The 20,163-nt window shown below is 32.4% G+C and overlaps 1 protein-coding gene and 1 pseudogene across 1 annotated transcript; one reads left to right on the plus strand and one right to left on the minus strand.

The window, feature by feature from the left end:
• Positions 1 to 303: 303 nt before the first annotated feature.
• Positions 304 to 11,768, minus strand: LOC139506482 (uncharacterized). Its single transcript, XM_071295470.1, has 8 exons — positions 11,753 to 11,768; positions 7,501 to 8,229; positions 6,893 to 7,105; positions 6,182 to 6,223; positions 5,158 to 5,220; positions 3,405 to 3,457; positions 2,449 to 2,526; positions 304 to 1,315 (listed from the first exon to the last, which is right to left on the minus strand). Exons 1-8 carry the CDS (start codon positions 11,766 to 11,768, stop codon positions 1,211 to 1,213), a joined length of 1,299 nt encoding a protein of 432 aa, XP_071151571.1. The 3' UTR covers positions 304 to 1,210.
• A 3,625-nt stretch (positions 11,769 to 15,393) lies between these two features.
• Positions 15,394 to 17,763, plus strand: LOC139519078 (uncharacterized; annotated as a pseudogene).
• The last annotated feature ends 2,400 nt before the right edge of the window (positions 17,764 to 20,163 follow it).

A 20,163-nucleotide genomic window follows, 5' to 3' on the forward strand; every position in this document is an offset into this window, starting at 1 on the left:
ATGTGCCAATGCTTTTACAACTGAATATCAAACACCATTAACTTCTAAACTATGTAAAAGTGTCAAAATCAATGAACCAAAAATGAGGGGTGGCCCTGTTGGTGCTATATAACCACCAGGAAAACAAATGTCAAGCGAGACAAAAACTATATCAATTTAAAACAACATATTTGTGTAATTTTAGAAAAACATGGTTGGCAAATTTAAGTTTATTTTTTGCAATAACAAATAAAAATTTTACACCCACAAAATAACCTGCAATATATATACTGTATCATAAAAAGTCCAAATCATTGTAACTCATTTCTTGCATAGTAAAACTTTAATTTAGTAAAATTAATACAGTAACAATTATTTACAATATGTCAACCAGTTGAAAACATACATTTTTACATATATAAATATGGTCGATTAGTGCTAAATACCCTGAGAAAAATGTAATTATATTCTGAAACAAAATTCATTCATGTGATTAAAAACATTCAAGCATAAAACTGTGAAGAACACTTTGAAGGAAATCTGTAAACTATAAAGACAATTTAAGGAAGATAGGGCATTTTTTTCTAAGCACCCCTTCTGGGCATGTTGCATTCTGTTTTCAACAGAAACATCTAAAACTTTAAATTGAAGCATTCAACTATACACAAAAAAAATGTCCAAAGTGTAAGTGTATTTAAAATTTCAGAAAAAAAATCCTGTTAAAATCAAGGGCAGATAATAATACTGAATTTGATAGGACAATTTGTGGTTTGTTTTTGGTGTTTTTTATTTCTCTAAATAAAATAAAATAAGGTTTGTGATCCCCTATTTTATTTGATAATTTGAAAGTATGGATGAATCCAATTGTCACATTGATCTTTAGTCAACTATATATGAAAAAGAATTATTTTTATAAATAATGAAAAAAAAATGTTCTGTAAATTCAGTATCTGGACAAGCATCCAAAATATGACAGATCTACTAGTATTTTAAACCATATAGTGATAGAATATTAATTATACAAAGAAAATGCTTTATTCATTTATAAAATGAATTTCTAATAGTCAGATTTTTCATATTTCTAAATGTAGAGTATATATGCAAACATATATTCTGTGCTGACCAACCATTCTTACACACATATTTATCTTCTCTCAGTACAAGTAACCAATCATATACACACACTGAAAAGGCACTTTGGTGATTAAAACAAAACTAAAATAAACTATCATCAAACTTGTTCTTGAAATGATTCAACATGTAATCTTTCAGCTTTTTCTTTCAGTTTGTATATTTCATCTTGAATCTTGTCTGTTATGTATTTTCTTATTTCAGTCTGAAATAAACAAATTTATAATTGATTAACATGATCATGCTATGATAATCATGGATATAACAAGATACTTCTTTTAGGAATAAAACCACTATTTCATAGCACAATTGCTTTCTATGTTAAATTCTGTTTTGACGTTTTATTTATCGTTTTCTCGTTTTTGGTTCAATGTGCGTTTTTTGAATTTTTCCCTATTCATTTTCTGTGTTTCATGTGGATAAATATCGTTTTGTACGATATTTGGAAATGGAATCTGTTTCTCTTATGATATATAAACAATATTCAAAAGTAAAATCACAAAAATACTGAACTCTGAGGAAAATTCAAAAAGGAAAGTTCCTATTTTTAAAAATGGCAAAATCTAAAGCTCAATAATTGGGCATGGTCACAATAGAAAATTAAGAGAAAATCAAGAAAATTTGACGTCAGCCGTTAATAATTTTTACCAATGAAGAACTCGGATCAAAAGAACCACTCTTAAGTAAATATATATAAAAATAATCAAAGACACAGGAAAAGGATTAACTGGGCAGGTAAAAAATTAACTTTATGTAAAACAGAAAATTCTGTAAAACCATATCATTTATCTTATGCAACTGGTGTCAAATTAAAATAAATGTTAACAATCTTTCAATGTAACTTTGAAGGGAATGAGATGCTTATATCAGTTCATAATTTTACCGGTACATTACTGCAATAATTCTGTCAGAGCAGGGAAAAGGAAAGCAAATTATTTGTCTATGTTAACCACTAGCATCAGCTCTGCTTTATGATTCCATATGTAAATTCATACATAATATCATACCCAATATAAATTCAAATAAAGGAAATGATGTGTTCAGGAATTTCTCGCTGCATTGAAGACCTGTTGGTGACCTTCTGCTGTTGTCTGCTCTATGGTCGGGTTGTTGTCTCTTTGACACATTCCCCATTTCCATTCTCAATTTTAAATATCAATGAAGCAACGATACAATTTCACCAAAAGCAGGCATCTCAAGGTCATCATATGTTTTATTGTAATGGACAAATACACAGATCCCCATCCAAAGTATATTTATATGAAATAATCCTTAGCTTCTTTTCTGCCAATTATGATTATCATCTACTCTCTCCAAAGCTTATCACATAAAACTTACAGGTGTTTTCTTCATGAGCCTCATTAATTCTACATCTTCTGTAAATTCCATAGGCTGTCCAATCAACAGTGTCACTTTCTGTGAATATTAACATAAAGCATGGAAGAAAAAAAAATATAGTAGTATTTGATAAATAAATAAATGGAGAAGGACACTGAGGATGGCCCCACTTGCATATAATGTTAAAAAGGGACATAACTCAAGATCTGTAAAAGTGACGCTACCCAAATATCTGTACTTGATTTGAGTTTTGTGGTAATGAGCATTGTGTATAACAGGTTTCATAACATTTGATTGAAGCAAACTTAAGTTATAGAATGGAAACAAAAATATCAGCAATATTTCCATTTGTAAAGGGGCATTCCTCTAGAATGGTTTAAGTGACGCTACCAAAATTCAAACTTGATCATGAGCATTGTGTTTGAGTTTCATAACATTTGGTGGAGGTAAACTAAAGTAATAGAACAGAAAAGAAAAATTCAGCAATATTTACATTTGTAAAGGCATAACTCTAGAACTGTAAAATTGACGCCACCAAAATTCAAATTTGATCTGTGTTTTATGGTTATAAGCATTGTGTAGAAGTGTCAACATTTGGTTGAGGCAAACTAAAGTTAGAGAACGAAGAGCAATTCTAGGATGTATGGATGTACAGAGGGACAAGGGTAAAACTTAATTTACCTTCGATACAGCAGGGGCACAAAAAAGGGGGAGGTAATTTGAGTTAGAAATATAAAAGACACTGTCACACTGTAATTGACCTAACAATTAAAATTTGAACAGAAATTGAAGTTATCAATAGCATCACAAAAAGTTAACAATAAAGTATTATAAGTTGTATTTGCAACACAAAGAAATGCTATGGATAAGAACCAGATAAACATAAACATTGGCATATATCTACCTCTTACTCCAAAACCTAAAATGAGACAGACAAAAAAAACCTTGTATATTACCTTTCTTATTCTTGGTACATAAGGTTTGCTATTTGGAAGTATATCATCCATTCCTATAAAAAAAATATAAGTAAATTTAAAATATAGTGTCATGTTAAATCTTAGGTAAAAAAAATTAAGAGATGTTTTGCAATATTTCAAAGCAACATTTTTATTCAAATTATTCATATTTATAGACAATTCCCAATTTAACAGTTTAACAAGAGACACTTGGTAATAAAAATGGCCATCAAAGTCTACTGTTACCTATACTATAATATAAAACCTATCAAATCTAACAAGAAAATTTACAACACAACTCATTAGGTAACTTTAAAATTGAGAATGGAAATGGGGAATGTGTCAAAGAGACAACAACCCGACCAAAAAAAAAACAACAGCAGAGGGTCACCAACAGGTCTTCAATGTAGCGAGAAGTTCCCGCACCCGGAGGCGTCCTTCAGCTGGCCCCTAAACAAATATATACTAGTCCAGTGATAATGAACGCCATACTAATTTCCAAATTGTACACAAGAAACTAAAATTAAAATAATACAAGACTAACAAAGGCCAGAGGCTGGTGACTTAGGACAGGCGCAAAAATGCGGCTGGGTTAAACATGTTTGTGAGATCTCAACCCTCCCCCTATACCTCTAACCAATGTAGAAAAGTAAATGCATAACAATACGCACATTAAAATTCAGTTCAAGAGAACTCCGAGTCTGATGTCAGAAGATGTAACCAAAGAAAATAAACAAAATGACAATAATACATAAATAACAACAGACTACTAGCAGTTAACTGACATGCCAGCTCCAGACTTCAATTAAACTGAAAAGATTATGATTTCATCATATGAACATCAGGCACAATCCTTCCTGTTAGGGGTTTAGTATCATACCATCATAACATATATGAGAAGAACATAACCCGTGTCATGCCAACAACTGTTTTTAGAATAAATGTGTTTAGTTCCGATGCAAAGACCTTATCAGTGACTCAATATTAATGCCAAAATATGCAATCTTTAATGACTTGACAACAGTATCGTAATTACATCCCTTCTTAATAAGTCTATTCAAAGGTTTTGTAAGTTTCTGAGGTGAATACTGACACCTTTGTGCTTTATAAAGAATATTTCCATAAAAAATTGGATGTGAAATACCTGAACGTATTAGAAGTCTGCATGTTGAACTATATTTACGAATGATGTCTTTATACCGATGATAAAATTTAGTAAATGTTTTGACTAGTTTGTGATATCGAAAACCCTGGTGTAATAATTTTTCAGTAATACATAAATTTCTCTCGTTAAAATCTAAAACATTGTTACATACACGAGCGATTTGTACAAGTTGAGATATATAAACACCGTAAGATGGTGACAAGGGAACGTCACCATCTAAAAACGGATAATTAACGATAGGAAATGAAAAATCATCCCTTTTATCATAAATTTTAGTATTCAGCTTTCCATTAGTGATATAGATATCAAGATCGAGAAAAGGGCAGTGGTCATTGTTAGTATTAGCTTTATTTAAAGTAAGTTCAACAGGATAAATTTCATTAATATACATACTGAAGTCGTCATTATTGAGAGCCAAAATATCATCCAAATATCTAAAAGTATTATTAAATTTGTTTATCAAATGTTTTTTCGATGGGTCTTTGCTTATTTTTGTCATAAATTGTAACACATAACAATACAAAAACAGGTCCGCAATAAGTGGTGCACAGTTACCATGTTTACGTGACAGTACAACAGAAAACTTACCTACATGGTACATTGGCAAGACAATTGGGATTTTTTTGGCTTCTGCAACCAGTCTGCCTACTCCTACAAAGAGATATGTAAGATGTTAGGCCATTGTCTTGAAATTATTTTAGAGTCAAATCTATATGTCCAGAATACCGCCAGAGTTAAGACGTCCCGTTTTACTGAACGTTATGTATCTAGGGATGACGTCAGTGTGCGCTGTCGCCTTAGCAGCTCTGATATAATGAAGTAAACGTCAAACTGTATGGTTGTATTGTTTTCTGTATATGATAATATAAGTAAGCCTCAACATTTATGGTGACGTGACCAGGATGGAATATGGATACAAAGGTGAAAGCCATGTCCGGAACAAATGGCTTTCAGCTTTGTATCCATTTTCCCTTTTGGTCCCTCAGACTCAAGGCTGTGTCCTGTGACATCACAACAATCAAATGTGTGGCCCTTTTTCCAGCCTCAAATCTGTTTCCTTTCCTTAAATCTGTGTCCCCTGACATCTTAAAACTCAAATATATGGCCCATTTTTTTTTTTAAATCTTCTCCTTTCTATAAGTAGATTTTCAGTAATATGACGTGACTTTGTGCATATGGAATGTGGCAGGGTTGATGCATTCAACATTACATGCAGTTTTGTGAGTAAAAGCATGTTCTTTCATCTTTTAAGAAATATTTTTTTACTCAGGTAAATTATTCCATGAGTGATGGATTTCTCTTTAAGAAATGCAGTTTTAAGGTCCCAGTGAATAAACTACACATGGAACAATAGTAATGTTATTGTATTTATCCAATGGGACACTAGAACTTACAAAGGTTTAAATAGATTGACCAAAAGTAGATTTATGCTGTGTGGATAAGATTCATTAACAATAACATAAATCTTATCCATATGTGTATTTATCAATTGTATTTAGCTAGATATAGATATTTAACTATTGAAAATTTTCTCTTTACTTTAAATTTGTTTTCACCTCTGCCACATATGTTAATTTTGTTAAACTCTAAAGGAAATATGTTTCCTACTTACCCCATTTAAATCTAATGAAGCTTTTGTCTATATTCACTCTACCTGGAAAAAACAACAAGATTTTCAGAAAATCTGAAGTGGCTATTATGTTTTTGAAATCAGTCAAATTTAGACATGCTTTTCTTGAGGGTTCTTTCATTTTAACATACATGGTCAGGAGTCTGTTGTTCAGCTGCTGTCGTTTGTTGGTGTGGTTCATTAGTTTTTCTCAGTTTTTATACAGATTAGACTGTTGGTTTTCCTGTTTGAATTATTTAAAACTAGTCATTTTGGTCCTTTTAATATAGATAATAAGATTGCTAATCGGTGTGAGCCAAGGCTTTATGGGAAGGTCATATTTGACCTATTATTGTCCATTGTGACTTGGATGGCGAGTTTTCTCATTAGCACTCATACCACATCTTCTTATTCATAAAGTACTCTAATGAATGCATTTAGAAATTAGGATCATCATCAACAGATTAAAATTTAGAATTTATCTTACATTTTCATGCCTTTAACACCCAACCATAGACAAGATTTAAAAGTGTCTTTTCTGGGTCCAATGTAGATTGTAGGTTTTAATAGAATATCCTCAAGTATGTCTTGAAAACATTTAGTTCATGTGTTAAAACATAAACATTTTGACATTGTACTTATAAATATTTTTTTATTTGGTAATGTAGTGGGACTCTTCAAAAATTTAATTCATATTTTTTTTTGCAAACTAACCTTCAGGAAATATATGCGTCCAGTCCCCATTATTTATTTTCTCAATTATAAAGTCCATACTCCTCTGGTATACCCCATCTCCTCTTATAATTGGCACTACTCTTCCTAGACTGAAGAACAGAGCGTGGGACCACTTGGTGAAACAGATATCATTAGCAGCTGTTATCCATCGTACCTTGGCAGGTTGAACTGTATTTCTCCACTTCAGACATCCTGAAACAAACAAAACATAAATATATGAGATGAATACATACAGTTAAACCTGCAATAAAGTTTATTTGTATCAAGCCAAGTCATGACAGGTCACCAACTCACCATATTCTTGTCCATTTTATAATAATAGTATTTTTAGCCTCAATTTAAAGTTTTCTCTCTTATGATGAGTTTTTTTTTTTGTCCAGTTGATGACTGACCATGGTATTCAAGTTTAACTGATTTCATGATACCAAAATTAAAGACTAAAACAAAAGTTACTTCACTTATACATCCTAGAAATCTCAGTCTACAAGTAACCACAATACCACTAAAAGAGATGGTTGTAAGGGCTTTTTCATGTTAAACATACCTTAAATTATAAATAGTCATCAAAAGAGTCCATGCTGTCTTACCCCATAGCAATGGATCATCCATACAGCTGTCCTGGTCACTAACATTTACAATTGTCTTACCCCATAGCAATGGATCATCCATACAGCTGTCATGGTCACTAACATTTACAATTGTCTTACCCCATAGCAATGGATCATCCATGCAGCTGTCATGGTTACTAACCGTTACAATTGTCTTACCCCATAGCAACGGATCATCCATACAGCTGTCATGGTTACTAATGGTTACAATTGTCTTACCCCATAGCAACGGATCATCCATACAGCTGTCATGGTCACTAACAGTTACAATTGTCTTACCCCATAGCAATGGATCATCCATACAGCTGTCATGGTCACTAACATTTACAATTGTCTTACCCCATAGCAATGGATCATCCATACAGCTGTCATGGTCACTAACATTTACAATTGTCTTACCCCATAGCAATGGATCATCCATACAGCTGTCATGGTCACTAACATTTACAATTGTCTTACCCCATAGCAATGGATCATCCATACAGCTGTCATGGTCACTAACATTTACAATTGTCTTACCCCATAGCAACGGATCATCCATACAGCTGTCATGGTCACTAACAGTTACAATTGTCTTACCCCATAGCATCGGATCATCCATACAGCTGTCATGGTTACTAACAGTTACAAGTCCTCTTTTCTCTTCTCTGTCGTACAAACATTTGTATAATCTCTCCTTATTATGGATTTTGTATGTGTTCAGCAATCCTACAATAAAGGGTTGACATAATTAAAGATTAGACCCAATATGATGACATATTTTATTTACACTTCTTTAATAGGTGATCATCTCATCTATGAGGCTATTGCTTTAATAATATATACTAACAAATCAGAGTTATAATACCAGAAATAGTTATAACTTTTGCAATTTGTGTGCCTGTCCCAAGTAAGGAGCCTCTGGCCTTTGTTAGTCTTGTACTATTTTTAATTTTAGTTTCTTGTATATAACTTATACGTTATTACTTAAATATAGTTAGTGAGATATGTGTCTATGGTCCAACAGAAATAACTCAGTATACCACAACAAGTGTTCAAGTGTCTGTCAAAGACAGGAACCTTATCAGTGGTAGTATTTTGTCATTTAGGGGAATTAAGTATTCATTTCTTTCCTGGACTCATACCAATTTAGAGTTGACATTTTGCATAGACAACTGCAACTGTCATTTCAGTACATTTGTATTGCTGTAGACCATTTGATGTCTTCTAGACTTTTTGTTTTGTTTTTGTGTTGTTGGTTAGCTGTATCATTGCCATGCACTTATGATCAACTTAGTCGTATCCAGGGGGCCTGGGGTATCAGCCCCCCCTCCCTTTTGTGGGAAAAATTTGGTCAGCTAGGTTTCTTTGAATGTGAAACATTTATCCAATTCTGACTTGTTCAAAATCACATTATATGAATGATAATTAGCAAATGATGATAATATTATATTTCCAACATTATAATATGAATTTAAAAGTATCAATTTGTGCAGAAGTTTTGAAGAATTTCAATGGGTTTTCTTGATAACCAACTCTGACATCACCAATGACATTGGATTATTTTTGCACTGATTCAAAACAGTGCATATTTATTATTCGTTTTATAATTATTTGAATGAGGGATGGTTTCCCATTGCCTATAGCCTAGGTAAAAGAAAAATCTACTATAAATGTCTTATATTCTGAATAACACTCAGTAATCCTTTCAAACTTTCTGGATTAAATGCAAATACCATCTCCCTTATTATATAAGTATTAACCCTCACGAAAATTTTACTTTTATTAACATGATTATTATCAAATAAATCAAAGCAACATGTTTTGCACAATGCATAATAACATTTACATAGAAGAAAAGATGCAAACCTTAAGAATTACTTCACAGTTTATTGATTTGTAAAGAAGAGAATTAAACAAGTACAATAAAATCATGTGCAGAGTGCATAGTCAGCATGTTGTCAAATGAATATAACTTATATCAGTTATAATACAAGTCTGAACCTTCAGGTATTTGTTTTCATATGGCAATTATTCCCTTTCAATCAAACTCAAAGATAAAGGTTTGGAAATATCAAAAGTCTTTACTTATTCAAGGAAGAGTAGATAACAAAGCTGCCATTGACATTTCCCCCCCCCCCCCCCCTTCGATCTGTACTGTTTATAAGAAAAATTACTTGTCCTGGACAATTAGTTTGAAAATATTTACTTGTGAGATTTTGGGACAAGTCGGAATATATCAACATTCCAGCAGGATTTACAATGCAATCATATCCGACACATAATCAGGCCTATTTTTTTAAACAATTATAATATACCTTAATTTAAAAGTTTTGCGAATACAAAGTGTAAAACAGATGTAAAGACCAACAAACTGACTTAGCAGTCACAATATAATACCACTCATGCTTATTTATGAACTTAATTAGCATCACCAATATTTCTACAACTGGATACAGTTGAAAAAAAATTAATATATATCCTACACCACATTTCTATTTAAAAAATTTGTTTTTAGCATTATTATTATTGCCTAAGGACTATTGTTTTGTACTTTTGTAATTTTGTAGCCTTGCTTGTTCATTTTTTTTAACAACAACAACAAAAATAGAAAAAAAAAGTGTCAAATTATTGGAACTACCATGAGTACCATCATTGACCATTAATGCAAAAACTGCTAAAACTTAAAATAATTTTGAATACAATAGATACATAAAAAGTATAAGATAAATACCTTTCATTACTTTGCAGTAAACAAGAGTAAGAAAAATTACTAGGAAACTGAAAAAACTCCAAATTTTGTTTGGCCTTTCTGAGAAGAACCAGTATTTTGGGTCTCTTTGTATCCTATTAACACCCTGTACATGCTGTACATCCATATCATCCACAAATACAGTTTTTATATGATTTCTATGTAAAATCATGAAATTTGAATGTCCAGTTTTTTGTATTGCCTAAAGATATATTATCCAACAGCATTTACACATATAGCATGTATAGTACTTTCCCAATCTGTTACATACTATTTATACCAGATTACTGTAACCAGGATAATTTACATTATACATAATTCCATTCATATCTAGGTTCATGAGGTTAAGTGGTTGTTGTTTTATACTGTTCCAATTTTCAGTAATTGATTATCTGTAAATGTCACCATTTGTAACAACCAATCATAATTATATTTCACTTTTTTTTAAATGTATTCTGGTATAATCAATAGATCTTAAATCTTTGCAATATGTTGCCACCATGTACATGGTATAACAGTAAGTACATCTAGAACATTTTGTGCTATTTATAGACTGTTTAATATCTTTATGATACAGCATATCTTCCTGCCAACAAAGTCTAGATGCTTCACCTCATACAATGCAATGTTATGTAGTGACATACTACTGAATGACATAATTATGATAGTGTTTATCCTATAAAACACAATGTACTTATCTAAAGTTTTTCATTATTCAGACAGTTTCTCATGTTAAGAAATAGAACACTTGCCACCAATAATTGTATTTCTACATTGTAGATCTTTTTGTTCAATTACTTTTTTTTAATCTTACATTCATAGTTATATTTGACTCAAAAGACAAAAAAAATTAGTTGACTTGTTATTCATTACATTTTCATAAATTTTCCGAGCTGTGTTTTTATCATGCAATAATTATAACTCTCAAATTTAGTTATGAAAAAAAGTTGCAACACAAATGTCAGGTTGCAATTTTTATACACATGACGTCTGCAAAAATCTCATTTCAAATGATAATCTATCAAGTTGGATAGAAGATGTTTTATTTCTGTATTCTGAAATTAGCAAAATAAAAATCAACACCAACAAAATGTCGAGCAAAAGCTCATTCTTGAAAAGGATGTTTATGGGTAATGGCAAATTAATTGGAACATAGACATTATGCCATAAGAATAACCAAGGTGTCATTGACATTTATTAGCATTCATATTGTTTAATCTCTTTCTAACAAGAGACTTCTTGTCAAATTACAGGTTTATTTTAAAACTTCTGGATCCTCACATTTCATGCATGTTTACTTCATGTTTTTCAAGATAGTTTTTGTCTACAAAGTTTGAGGAAGGTTTATTTTCCTTCTGTCACCATGTTTGAGGTCAACATGCACATATTTCTTCATAATTCAGACAACCTGAATCCATGAATCATTTTGTTTATTCAAATAAAAATTTAAAAAAAAACAACAGTTACAGCCATTCCTGTTGTCCAGGGAAGATAACTCACTTGTGACTCCATTCATGTAGGCCAAAAGAGGGACGAAAGATACCAGAGGAAGAGTCAAACTTATAGATAGAATATAAACTGACAACGCCATGGCTAAAAATAAAAAGACAAACAGACAAATAATGTAACAGAAGACACAATATAGAAAACTAAAGACTAAGCAACACGAACCCCACCAAAAACTTTGGGTGATCTCAGGTGCTCTGGAAGGATAAGCAGATCCTGCTCCTGCTCCAAGGGAGATAACTCAAACTAAAAATGCATTTCTCACTCTGATTTATATAAGTCGAACTTGGTTGATAGGAAATCTTGATTAACTTTAGTACATTTTAAAGTCCCTTTGAAAAATTGCAGAAATGAAATATATCAATCCAGATGTGTTGTAGAACAAAGAAAATTTAGACAGAAAAAGAAACTTAAGTTAGAGATACTGTCAATCTAATATTGAAGTTGTATGTTTTATTGTCTTCCTAAATGAGATTCTTTCATTTATTTTACTAGGTAAATAATTTTGTTTGTTAAATTATCAAAAAAAAGTTAACACAAAATGCTTATAGAAACATTTATCTTAAGTTATACCTAACATCAATTCATTAATTGTTTGTAATCAATATGATAAGTGAATTTTCTTGTAAGCATGGTAAGATATTTTGTCTAAATGATCACATGCAGTAAGAATGACATGTTAACTTTATTGTTTGTCAACACCGATGATGTTTGATAATTCAGAAAACTATGTCAGATAGCAAATAAAACAAATATCCAGCAAAACAGTCAAGGGTATTACTTCCGCAAGGAATCTTAATTTACTTGAATAATAATTTCCCTATGTAAATACATTTTAATGTTATTTTTTTTTTATAATTTTTGAATAATCTCCCCTTAAATTTTTAAAAATCCAGTTGTATAAGTAATTTTTTCTTACAATCCCTAAAATTCTCATGTTTTGAGATGTAAATACATGCTTTTAACATTTTTCTCATGTTTGCTCATAAATTTTGATTGAAGTTTAATGTTTCATCTCCTTATTTCAACAGGTAATTGCACAAAGCCTTCACAAAATGGCCCTTGGGGGCTTGTAAATGAGCAGTTTTAAAGATATAAACAGAGAAACAAGACTTTCATTGTCCATGAAATTTTACTTAAATGATAAGAAAAAAACATCTGCAAAGGACAGACAATTAAAAATTCTATGAGTACAAATTTGTGGAGATGCAGAAGGTATTGAAGTTACTGGAGGTGAGAACTTGGACACCATTACTGCAGTACAATGAGAGAGGTATGTTACCATAAATTACTTATTTTGAGGTCTTCATTTTTTAGTAGGTCTGTCCGAGCAGGTGAACCATGAACAAGACTCTTTCTTTGTGGGAGAGTCTTGTTCACTCTGGTGAGATGGTTGGAGCCCCTTAACAGTAACCTACCAGGAGGATACAGTTTACCAGGTGAATCAGGTACAACGAGACTGGTAAAGACAATATCTATGAAAGGCAGTGCAGAATCGTGGATAGTCCAAATAACTATGTCTGACAAGGCTATTTAAAAAAAATTCTTGGACGCCTTGTCCTAGGAAGGCGTCCCAGAAAAAAATTTAAATAGCCTTGCTAGACATCATTACTATTTGGACTAGATCATGGATGACCAGACCTGATGTGAAAAACAGGGAAACCAGTACATTTCTGGGACTTTTTACCAGGTTTACAGACCCAGGGGCTGATATAGGAAGTAATAAATTTAATGCACTTATAAATACTTTATATTTTGGCTTACCTTTCTAACAAAATGTTACTTGAATCAGTGGTTAAGAAACTTGGGTTACTCAAACCTCAGATGACTTGAATAGATTTGTCGGATTGCCCGTCAATTTCTTTATATAAAGGAGTAGGTTCAGTAAGACCCCTTTTTGTCCCCAAAATTAAGCAGTTTTGCAAAATTGTGAAAATGTAATCTTTTAGCTTTTTTTTGGAAACTAGAATGCTTCTGCTACATAAATATGTGCTGTTTTTGACAATACAATGCACATATATCGTGTACTAGCATCATAAAGTCATGCTAAATTACTGAAATCTTCACAATTGTAGCATTTTAGTTAAATTTTAGACGGTTTCCATCTGAAATGAAAGTGGCCGCATTCGTGTTCATTCATAATATTGAAATGTAAGTTGTATTTGATGATAATACATAACATACATATAAAGGTTGAGGATGAACACGGATGCGGCCACTTTCATTTTTGACGAAAACCATCTGAAAAGTGACGTTTTTTGGCATATTTGAAAGATTTTTCATATTTAAGCTTCAATCGGAGCGTTTTTAATGACAGAATCAGTTAAAATCTTTCACAGAAACTAATCGAATCAATTGAAATAGACACTTAAGTGTTTAAATAGTGTCCTAAATATCTCGTTAGATGAAACTGAAATTTGGGGCCAAAATCGGCCCTTACTGGACCTACTCCTTTGTATGTAATAGTGTGTTAATATTGTTATACCTTCTTTAGTCAAAATAATTATGACGCTTTGGAAGAGGGTTGTAATGGGGGTACCTTCATGACGAACAACAGTAAAAAAAATTGCCAAATGACGTTAACGGTAATTTTTGGAGTGTGACGATAGAGTCGAGTGTAAATGTGTAAATGTACACTTTCTCAGAGGCTGATCTGGCTCCCAAAAAGTTGGAGCCAGAAAAATCGCCAGCTCCTACATTTTGTCGCCAGTTTGGAAAACTTGGAGCAAACTTTAGAGCCAGCTAGAGTCTTAATTTCTTCTACCAAATTTAAATTTCTTATGCACTCAGCCTGCACTTTACATCATTTAACATGTTACACCTAGTAAGTTATTGCATAGGGTTTTTATACATACAACAAAACAACATGTGTACTTTATTTTCTTTGTCAGTATTTCATATGTAGAAGAATATAAATAAGCTTATGGTCTTATATGCTACAGAATTTAGTGAAAATGTCTTTAAATTAAAAAAAATAAAGAATAGAAAAAAAAAGGGTTATTGAATGAAGAAAACAGAATAAGTTATATTTATAGCATAGTATTCCGAGTTAGACAAATAAACTTTCGAACGCGTAGCGTGAGAAGTTTATTTGGCTAACGAGGAAGGCGTTGCTATAAATGATTTGTGACATGAATGACACGCCCATGACAGTCCATGCAGCAAAAAAAATCATGTTTGGCGCGAAAATCTAACAAACCGCATGATTCTGAAGGAAGCGATGATCATGGCAGACGCATTCTCTCTACCCTTAGAGTCTCTACCAGATTAGCATTGAAATTGGACATGTAGATAGCGATTATTTGGTTCTCTCTCAGGTGTGTATTATTTTTTTTAATTGAAATAGAATGATTTACGCTTAATGTCATGTTAAGGCACGGACCCCCCTTTTTTTGCCAAAATGTTATTATTTCTCCATATGTACAATTTACAACAATATTAAACTTATATACCAAGTCTTAAAAATTCATAACGAGTCGATAACAATACCTTTTCTACTATCTACAGGATCCCCAAGCGAAAATATTTGTTTTTACCTTGGGCCCAAAAAAGGGTGGTCCATGTTCAAAATACATACATGTGCTTTTAATCGGGGAATCTGTAATTTTTACTGTGATGTGATGTCATTTATATGCCCCATATTGGACCTTTATTTCTGGAAATATAATTATTTCATTCTCTTGAAACGATTTTTTACTGTTTTGCAGGTTCTTCAAGAAGACGAGGAAGACATGTCATTAGCCAACGTGTCGGAAACAATAGAGGAGAATATTAGACTGTCGCAAATACATCCAAATATGGAACCATTTTATCACATGAGTGTTTCTCAAGCTGTGGATTATTACCACTTGGGAACATTTGACCTAGGAGATTTCTTGCTAACCGACTTCAAAGATGAGGATGTCGAAACTGGTGCTTTTCACCGCACCCGTTTTAGATGAGGATGTCGAACCGGTGCGTTTCACCGCACCAGTTTCAGATGAGGATATAGAAAAGCTGATATCGTCTCAAACAAACGCTAACACCAAAAAGAATACAAAGTGGTCTATTGGTGTTTTTAATGAATGGAGAATCGCAAGATCTAAACATGGCGATAGTATTGCTGACATACACATGCTTGAAGCTGCCGAAATGAACCACTGGCTACAACGTTTCGTGATTGAAGTGCGTAATAAGAAAGGTGAGGAATATCCCCCAAAGTCACTCTATAGCATAATATGTGGATTATTGCGTTATTGCAAGGACATGAACGTGAATGATAAGAACTTTCTTGACGAGAAAGACTTGAGATTTGTTACTTTCAGACGCGTCCTTGATTCTCGGATGAAAGAACTGTTATCAAAATTGTTCGGAACAAAAGTTAAAAGAGCTGATCCTCTCAGTCTACAAGACGAAGAAAATTTGTGGCAAAAGGGGGTTTTTGGAATGACAAATTCTGTATCGCTCCAGCATACTGCTTTTTTCTATGCATGCAAACTTTTTGGTTTGCGAGGACGAGATCAACACCGTAATCTAGAATGTTCCCAATTTGAAATTGGCACCGACCAAACTGGAAAATACGTGCGCTTCATAGGGAGGAGTACAAAAACTTTCATAGGAGGTTTATCCCATCTTAGTCTGGATAACAAGGATATCAAACATTACTCCGAAGAAGGTAAGACATTTATTTGTATTTTCTAAATGGTTCTTTATGTTGCTTTAATATATATAATAAGTAAGAATATGCTGTATAATTGCCGATGAGAAAACTCCACCACAGACCAAATAACTTGTATTTAGAAGTTAACAACTATAGGTCCCCGTTCAATCTTCAACAATGAGAAAAACCCATACCGCATAGTCAGCTGAATACCCATATTTGATTGCATTGTCAGTACTTTTAACAGTGTTAAATGTCATTTTCAACCCATTACAAAACAGGATTAAATAGATATGACGATATTAAAGATTGTATCCAGTTTTCACATGTTCTGTGCATGATAAGTTGTATTTGTTAATTTCATGTTGCTTTATTATTTAAAATGTAACTATAAGCAAGTAATATTCTCAAGAATATTGTGTATTTATGTATATTATATTTTAGTTTAATTTTTAATAATTTGCCGTAAATGAGGGTTTGGATGGGGTTAAATGATTAAAGAATAATGCCCTTAAAAAATGAAGATTAGAGAATAACGGGCAAAAAAAATGAAGATTAGAGATAAAAGGGGTTAATTTTTTGAAGATTAGAGAAAAAAGGGGTTAATTTTTTAAAGATTAGCGAAAAAAGGGATGAAAATTTAATGTTTACAGAATAACAGACCCCCCATTCAGACCCTCGTAAATGTAGAGTAAAATATTTAATGGACAAGATATTTTCATCTAGTTTTATTTCTAAATCATCTATCTGTAAAGTTGATTAACTTTTCTATAACCATTGTAGGTCCTTGATGCATTGCTACACATTTTCAGAAATATTTAGAGGCGCTCGGCAATGATGGCATCTTTTACTGTAAACCACTCGAGGGAAATTCTGAACAAACTATTAGATATGGAAAGCAGGCTGTTGGCATTAACAAATTGGACCTTTTCATGAAGGAAATTTGTCAGAAAGGTGGTATTCAGGGCAACTTTTCAAATCATTCAGGCAAACGTACATGTGCGACTCAATTATACCAAGCAGGAGTCGAGCAACTGGAGATAATGGGCAGAATGGGGCACAGATCAAATGCTGTCCGCAACCACAAAACTTCAAATGAAACAATACAGAAAAAGGTTTCAAATGTGCTTAATCCGCCTCAAGATGCAACTGAAACTGCAGTAGTGCCCTTTTTCGAGGAAAATTTTAGTGATGAACCGACTACTGAAAATACGAGTGTGTTGGCCACACCACCGATGAAACGTCAACGGCCCACACCAGAAATCCTTAAAGACGTTACAAATACTAAAGGGGTAGTTCAATTTTCAAATTGCAACTTCAACTTTCACTAACTTTAAGCTCTGCATTTGAGCAAAATTTCATTTCAATATGTTATGTTCAATTTTTGGGTTTTTATGTTTCAAAAGTTCAAAGAAAATTTGTAATTTTTTTTCAGGTCTATATCTTGAAATTAAGCGTAGACGTTACATTTTTTTGGTTGTCTGTCTGGCGGAGAAAATCTACACAGATTTAAAGATTTGTATTTTATTATAAGAATTCTAATAAAATTGACATTTGTGTGTGTGCTTTTTTTGTAGGCGTAATCTTTTCCTAAGGAGGCGGAGCTTACTCATGCAATATTGGTTAAAGTGTTGTTGGTTATTTCATGGCAGTTTCCCCATTGAGTTATATAGGCCCATGTGATTTTTCATGCAATATTATTTGGTTGCTTCAATTAAGAGCATACATTTTGGTACGTGATTGTCGTCGCTGTGTTATTCCATAAAAAGATTAAAGGAAAAAAGAAGATTCATGTTACAAGAGGTGTTTAAATTTGCAGAATAGTGAAAAATTGTATTAAAAATAAAGAATACAGAAAAGATGCACAAGGCACCCTACCCACCTTACTCATACTGCTACTAAGACCCTCTTCACTGTGTATCATCGTACAGCGGATACAGGTACTAACCAAGTGGGCATGATCGATTTTGAACTGACACGGTAACGAAAATCTTTGTTTTGTTTTATCAACATTCAGTGTACATTTCTCAACATCTGAAATTCCTGCTCCAAAATAATTTTCGCATCGATTTTTTCCTATTTATATGACAATTCTAATAAGAACAATTAACTTGTAAATGCGCAAATAGTTGTGAATGTCAACACCAACTTTCAATTTGATACAATTGTCACGACATTTACATGTTTTACATGAGAAAGAAAGCTAATACATGGCAAAAGTAATAGTTACCAATCATAAACCTACCTGTGATTACTCATTCCTTGAAACGTTTTGGGTAATAAATGAGTATGAAAATTTTGTTTTTGTGTACGGTGTACAGCAACTTAGCTATGCACCATACAGAAGGATTTATGTGGTCAGCTAAACACTGTACACAACGCTTCTTTTCGGAATAAAATATTGAAAAAAACATATGCATGAAAGATTTCAAATTAGACAATGCTAATATAGATACAACTATACTTATTACACATGCACAGTGGCCTTCTATCAGAAAAAGAGTTGCAATGAATATAGATATATATAGAATGAGACAAGTGCCAACTTCTTTGACAAGTATTTGCACATGTTTTTAGTAATCGTTCTTGTTTGGGAAAATATTGAGACATCTCTAATCATCAACCTACGACCAAATCATTTCTTAAAACAACAATTATGTTTAGATTGAAGTACACATTGATTTTATGTTAACAAAACAAAGATTTTCGCTACCGTGTGAGGTCAAAATCGATCACGCCTGCTTGGTTAGTACCTATATCCGCTGTACTGATGATACACAGTGCTCTTTATCTCTTCCCATAACTCAAAAGACCTAAACATATAAATTCTAAAGCCAAAAGTATGTAGACATACATGTATCTTAGACATGTCTTCTGTAGTTATCTCAATCATCATGATCATAGGAAAAAGTAAAATTGAGTTACCTTTCTTTATTCGGGTGTGCTCCTTATTTGGAGGGTTATACACAGTACGTAGAAGAAGTAAATATGATCAACAATGGTGGCTAGTTTTGTTATTTTCGTATCAAAACTGAGGGCAGTCAAAGACAAATTATGTCTGAATTTGCTATTTTTTTTACGGAAAAAAAGTAAAACAATGTTTTTTAACAAGTTCATAATTAACAACCCATTCTATAAATGGATTACCTGTAACAACAGATTATGACACCTGTTGTAGCCGTTAATAAGCTTGGGGTGACCCGTCATAAACTTGTCACCAGGTAAAATTTTGTACAATTCATTTTACCAATTAAAAAGAAGATCGATATTGTCAAGAAATGAAAATTTTTACATGAGGAAAATGTTGGCGACAGAAATATCGCCAGCAGCCATATTTTGTCGCCAGATGAAATAAAACAAGAGGCTGTCACAACGACAGCAAATCGAATTTATTAACATTTATTTGTGTCCTGGCAATATCACAAGAACCATTACTGATGAATGATGAAAGTGAAAATCGTCAATATCAAATTTGACCTCCATTTTGTCATCAGTATCAACATATTAAAATTTGAAAAGCTTAGATTGAATGGTTTATGAGTAAATGTAACAACGTGAATGGAAACGCCATTTTACCATATTTCAAGAACCATAACTCCTGAACGGTAAAAGTCAAAATCGTCATTATTGAACTTAACCTCTATTTTGTCATCAGTAACAAAATATAAAAATCTCAAAAGCTTTGGTTGAATGGTTCATGAGAAAATGCACGGACACGACTGGAAACACCATTTTTTAATCTTTCAAGAACCATAACTCCTGAACG

This window comes from Mytilus edulis, chromosome 1, assembly GCF_963676685.1.
Source record: "Mytilus edulis chromosome 1, xbMytEdul2.2, whole genome shotgun sequence".
Taxonomy (NCBI): domain Eukaryota; kingdom Metazoa; phylum Mollusca; class Bivalvia; order Mytilida; family Mytilidae; genus Mytilus; species Mytilus edulis.

Coding starts and splice junctions, on each gene's coding strand:
- LOC139506482 (XM_071295470.1), bottom strand. Junction 6,224..6,892: donor GACGCATATATTTCCTGAAG/GTTAGTTTGCAA, acceptor TGTTTTTTCCAG/GTAGAGTGAATATAGACAAA. Junction 1,316..2,448: donor GGCTCATGAAGAAAACACCT/GTAAGTTTTATG, acceptor TGTTTATTTCAG/ACTGAAATAAGAAAATACAT.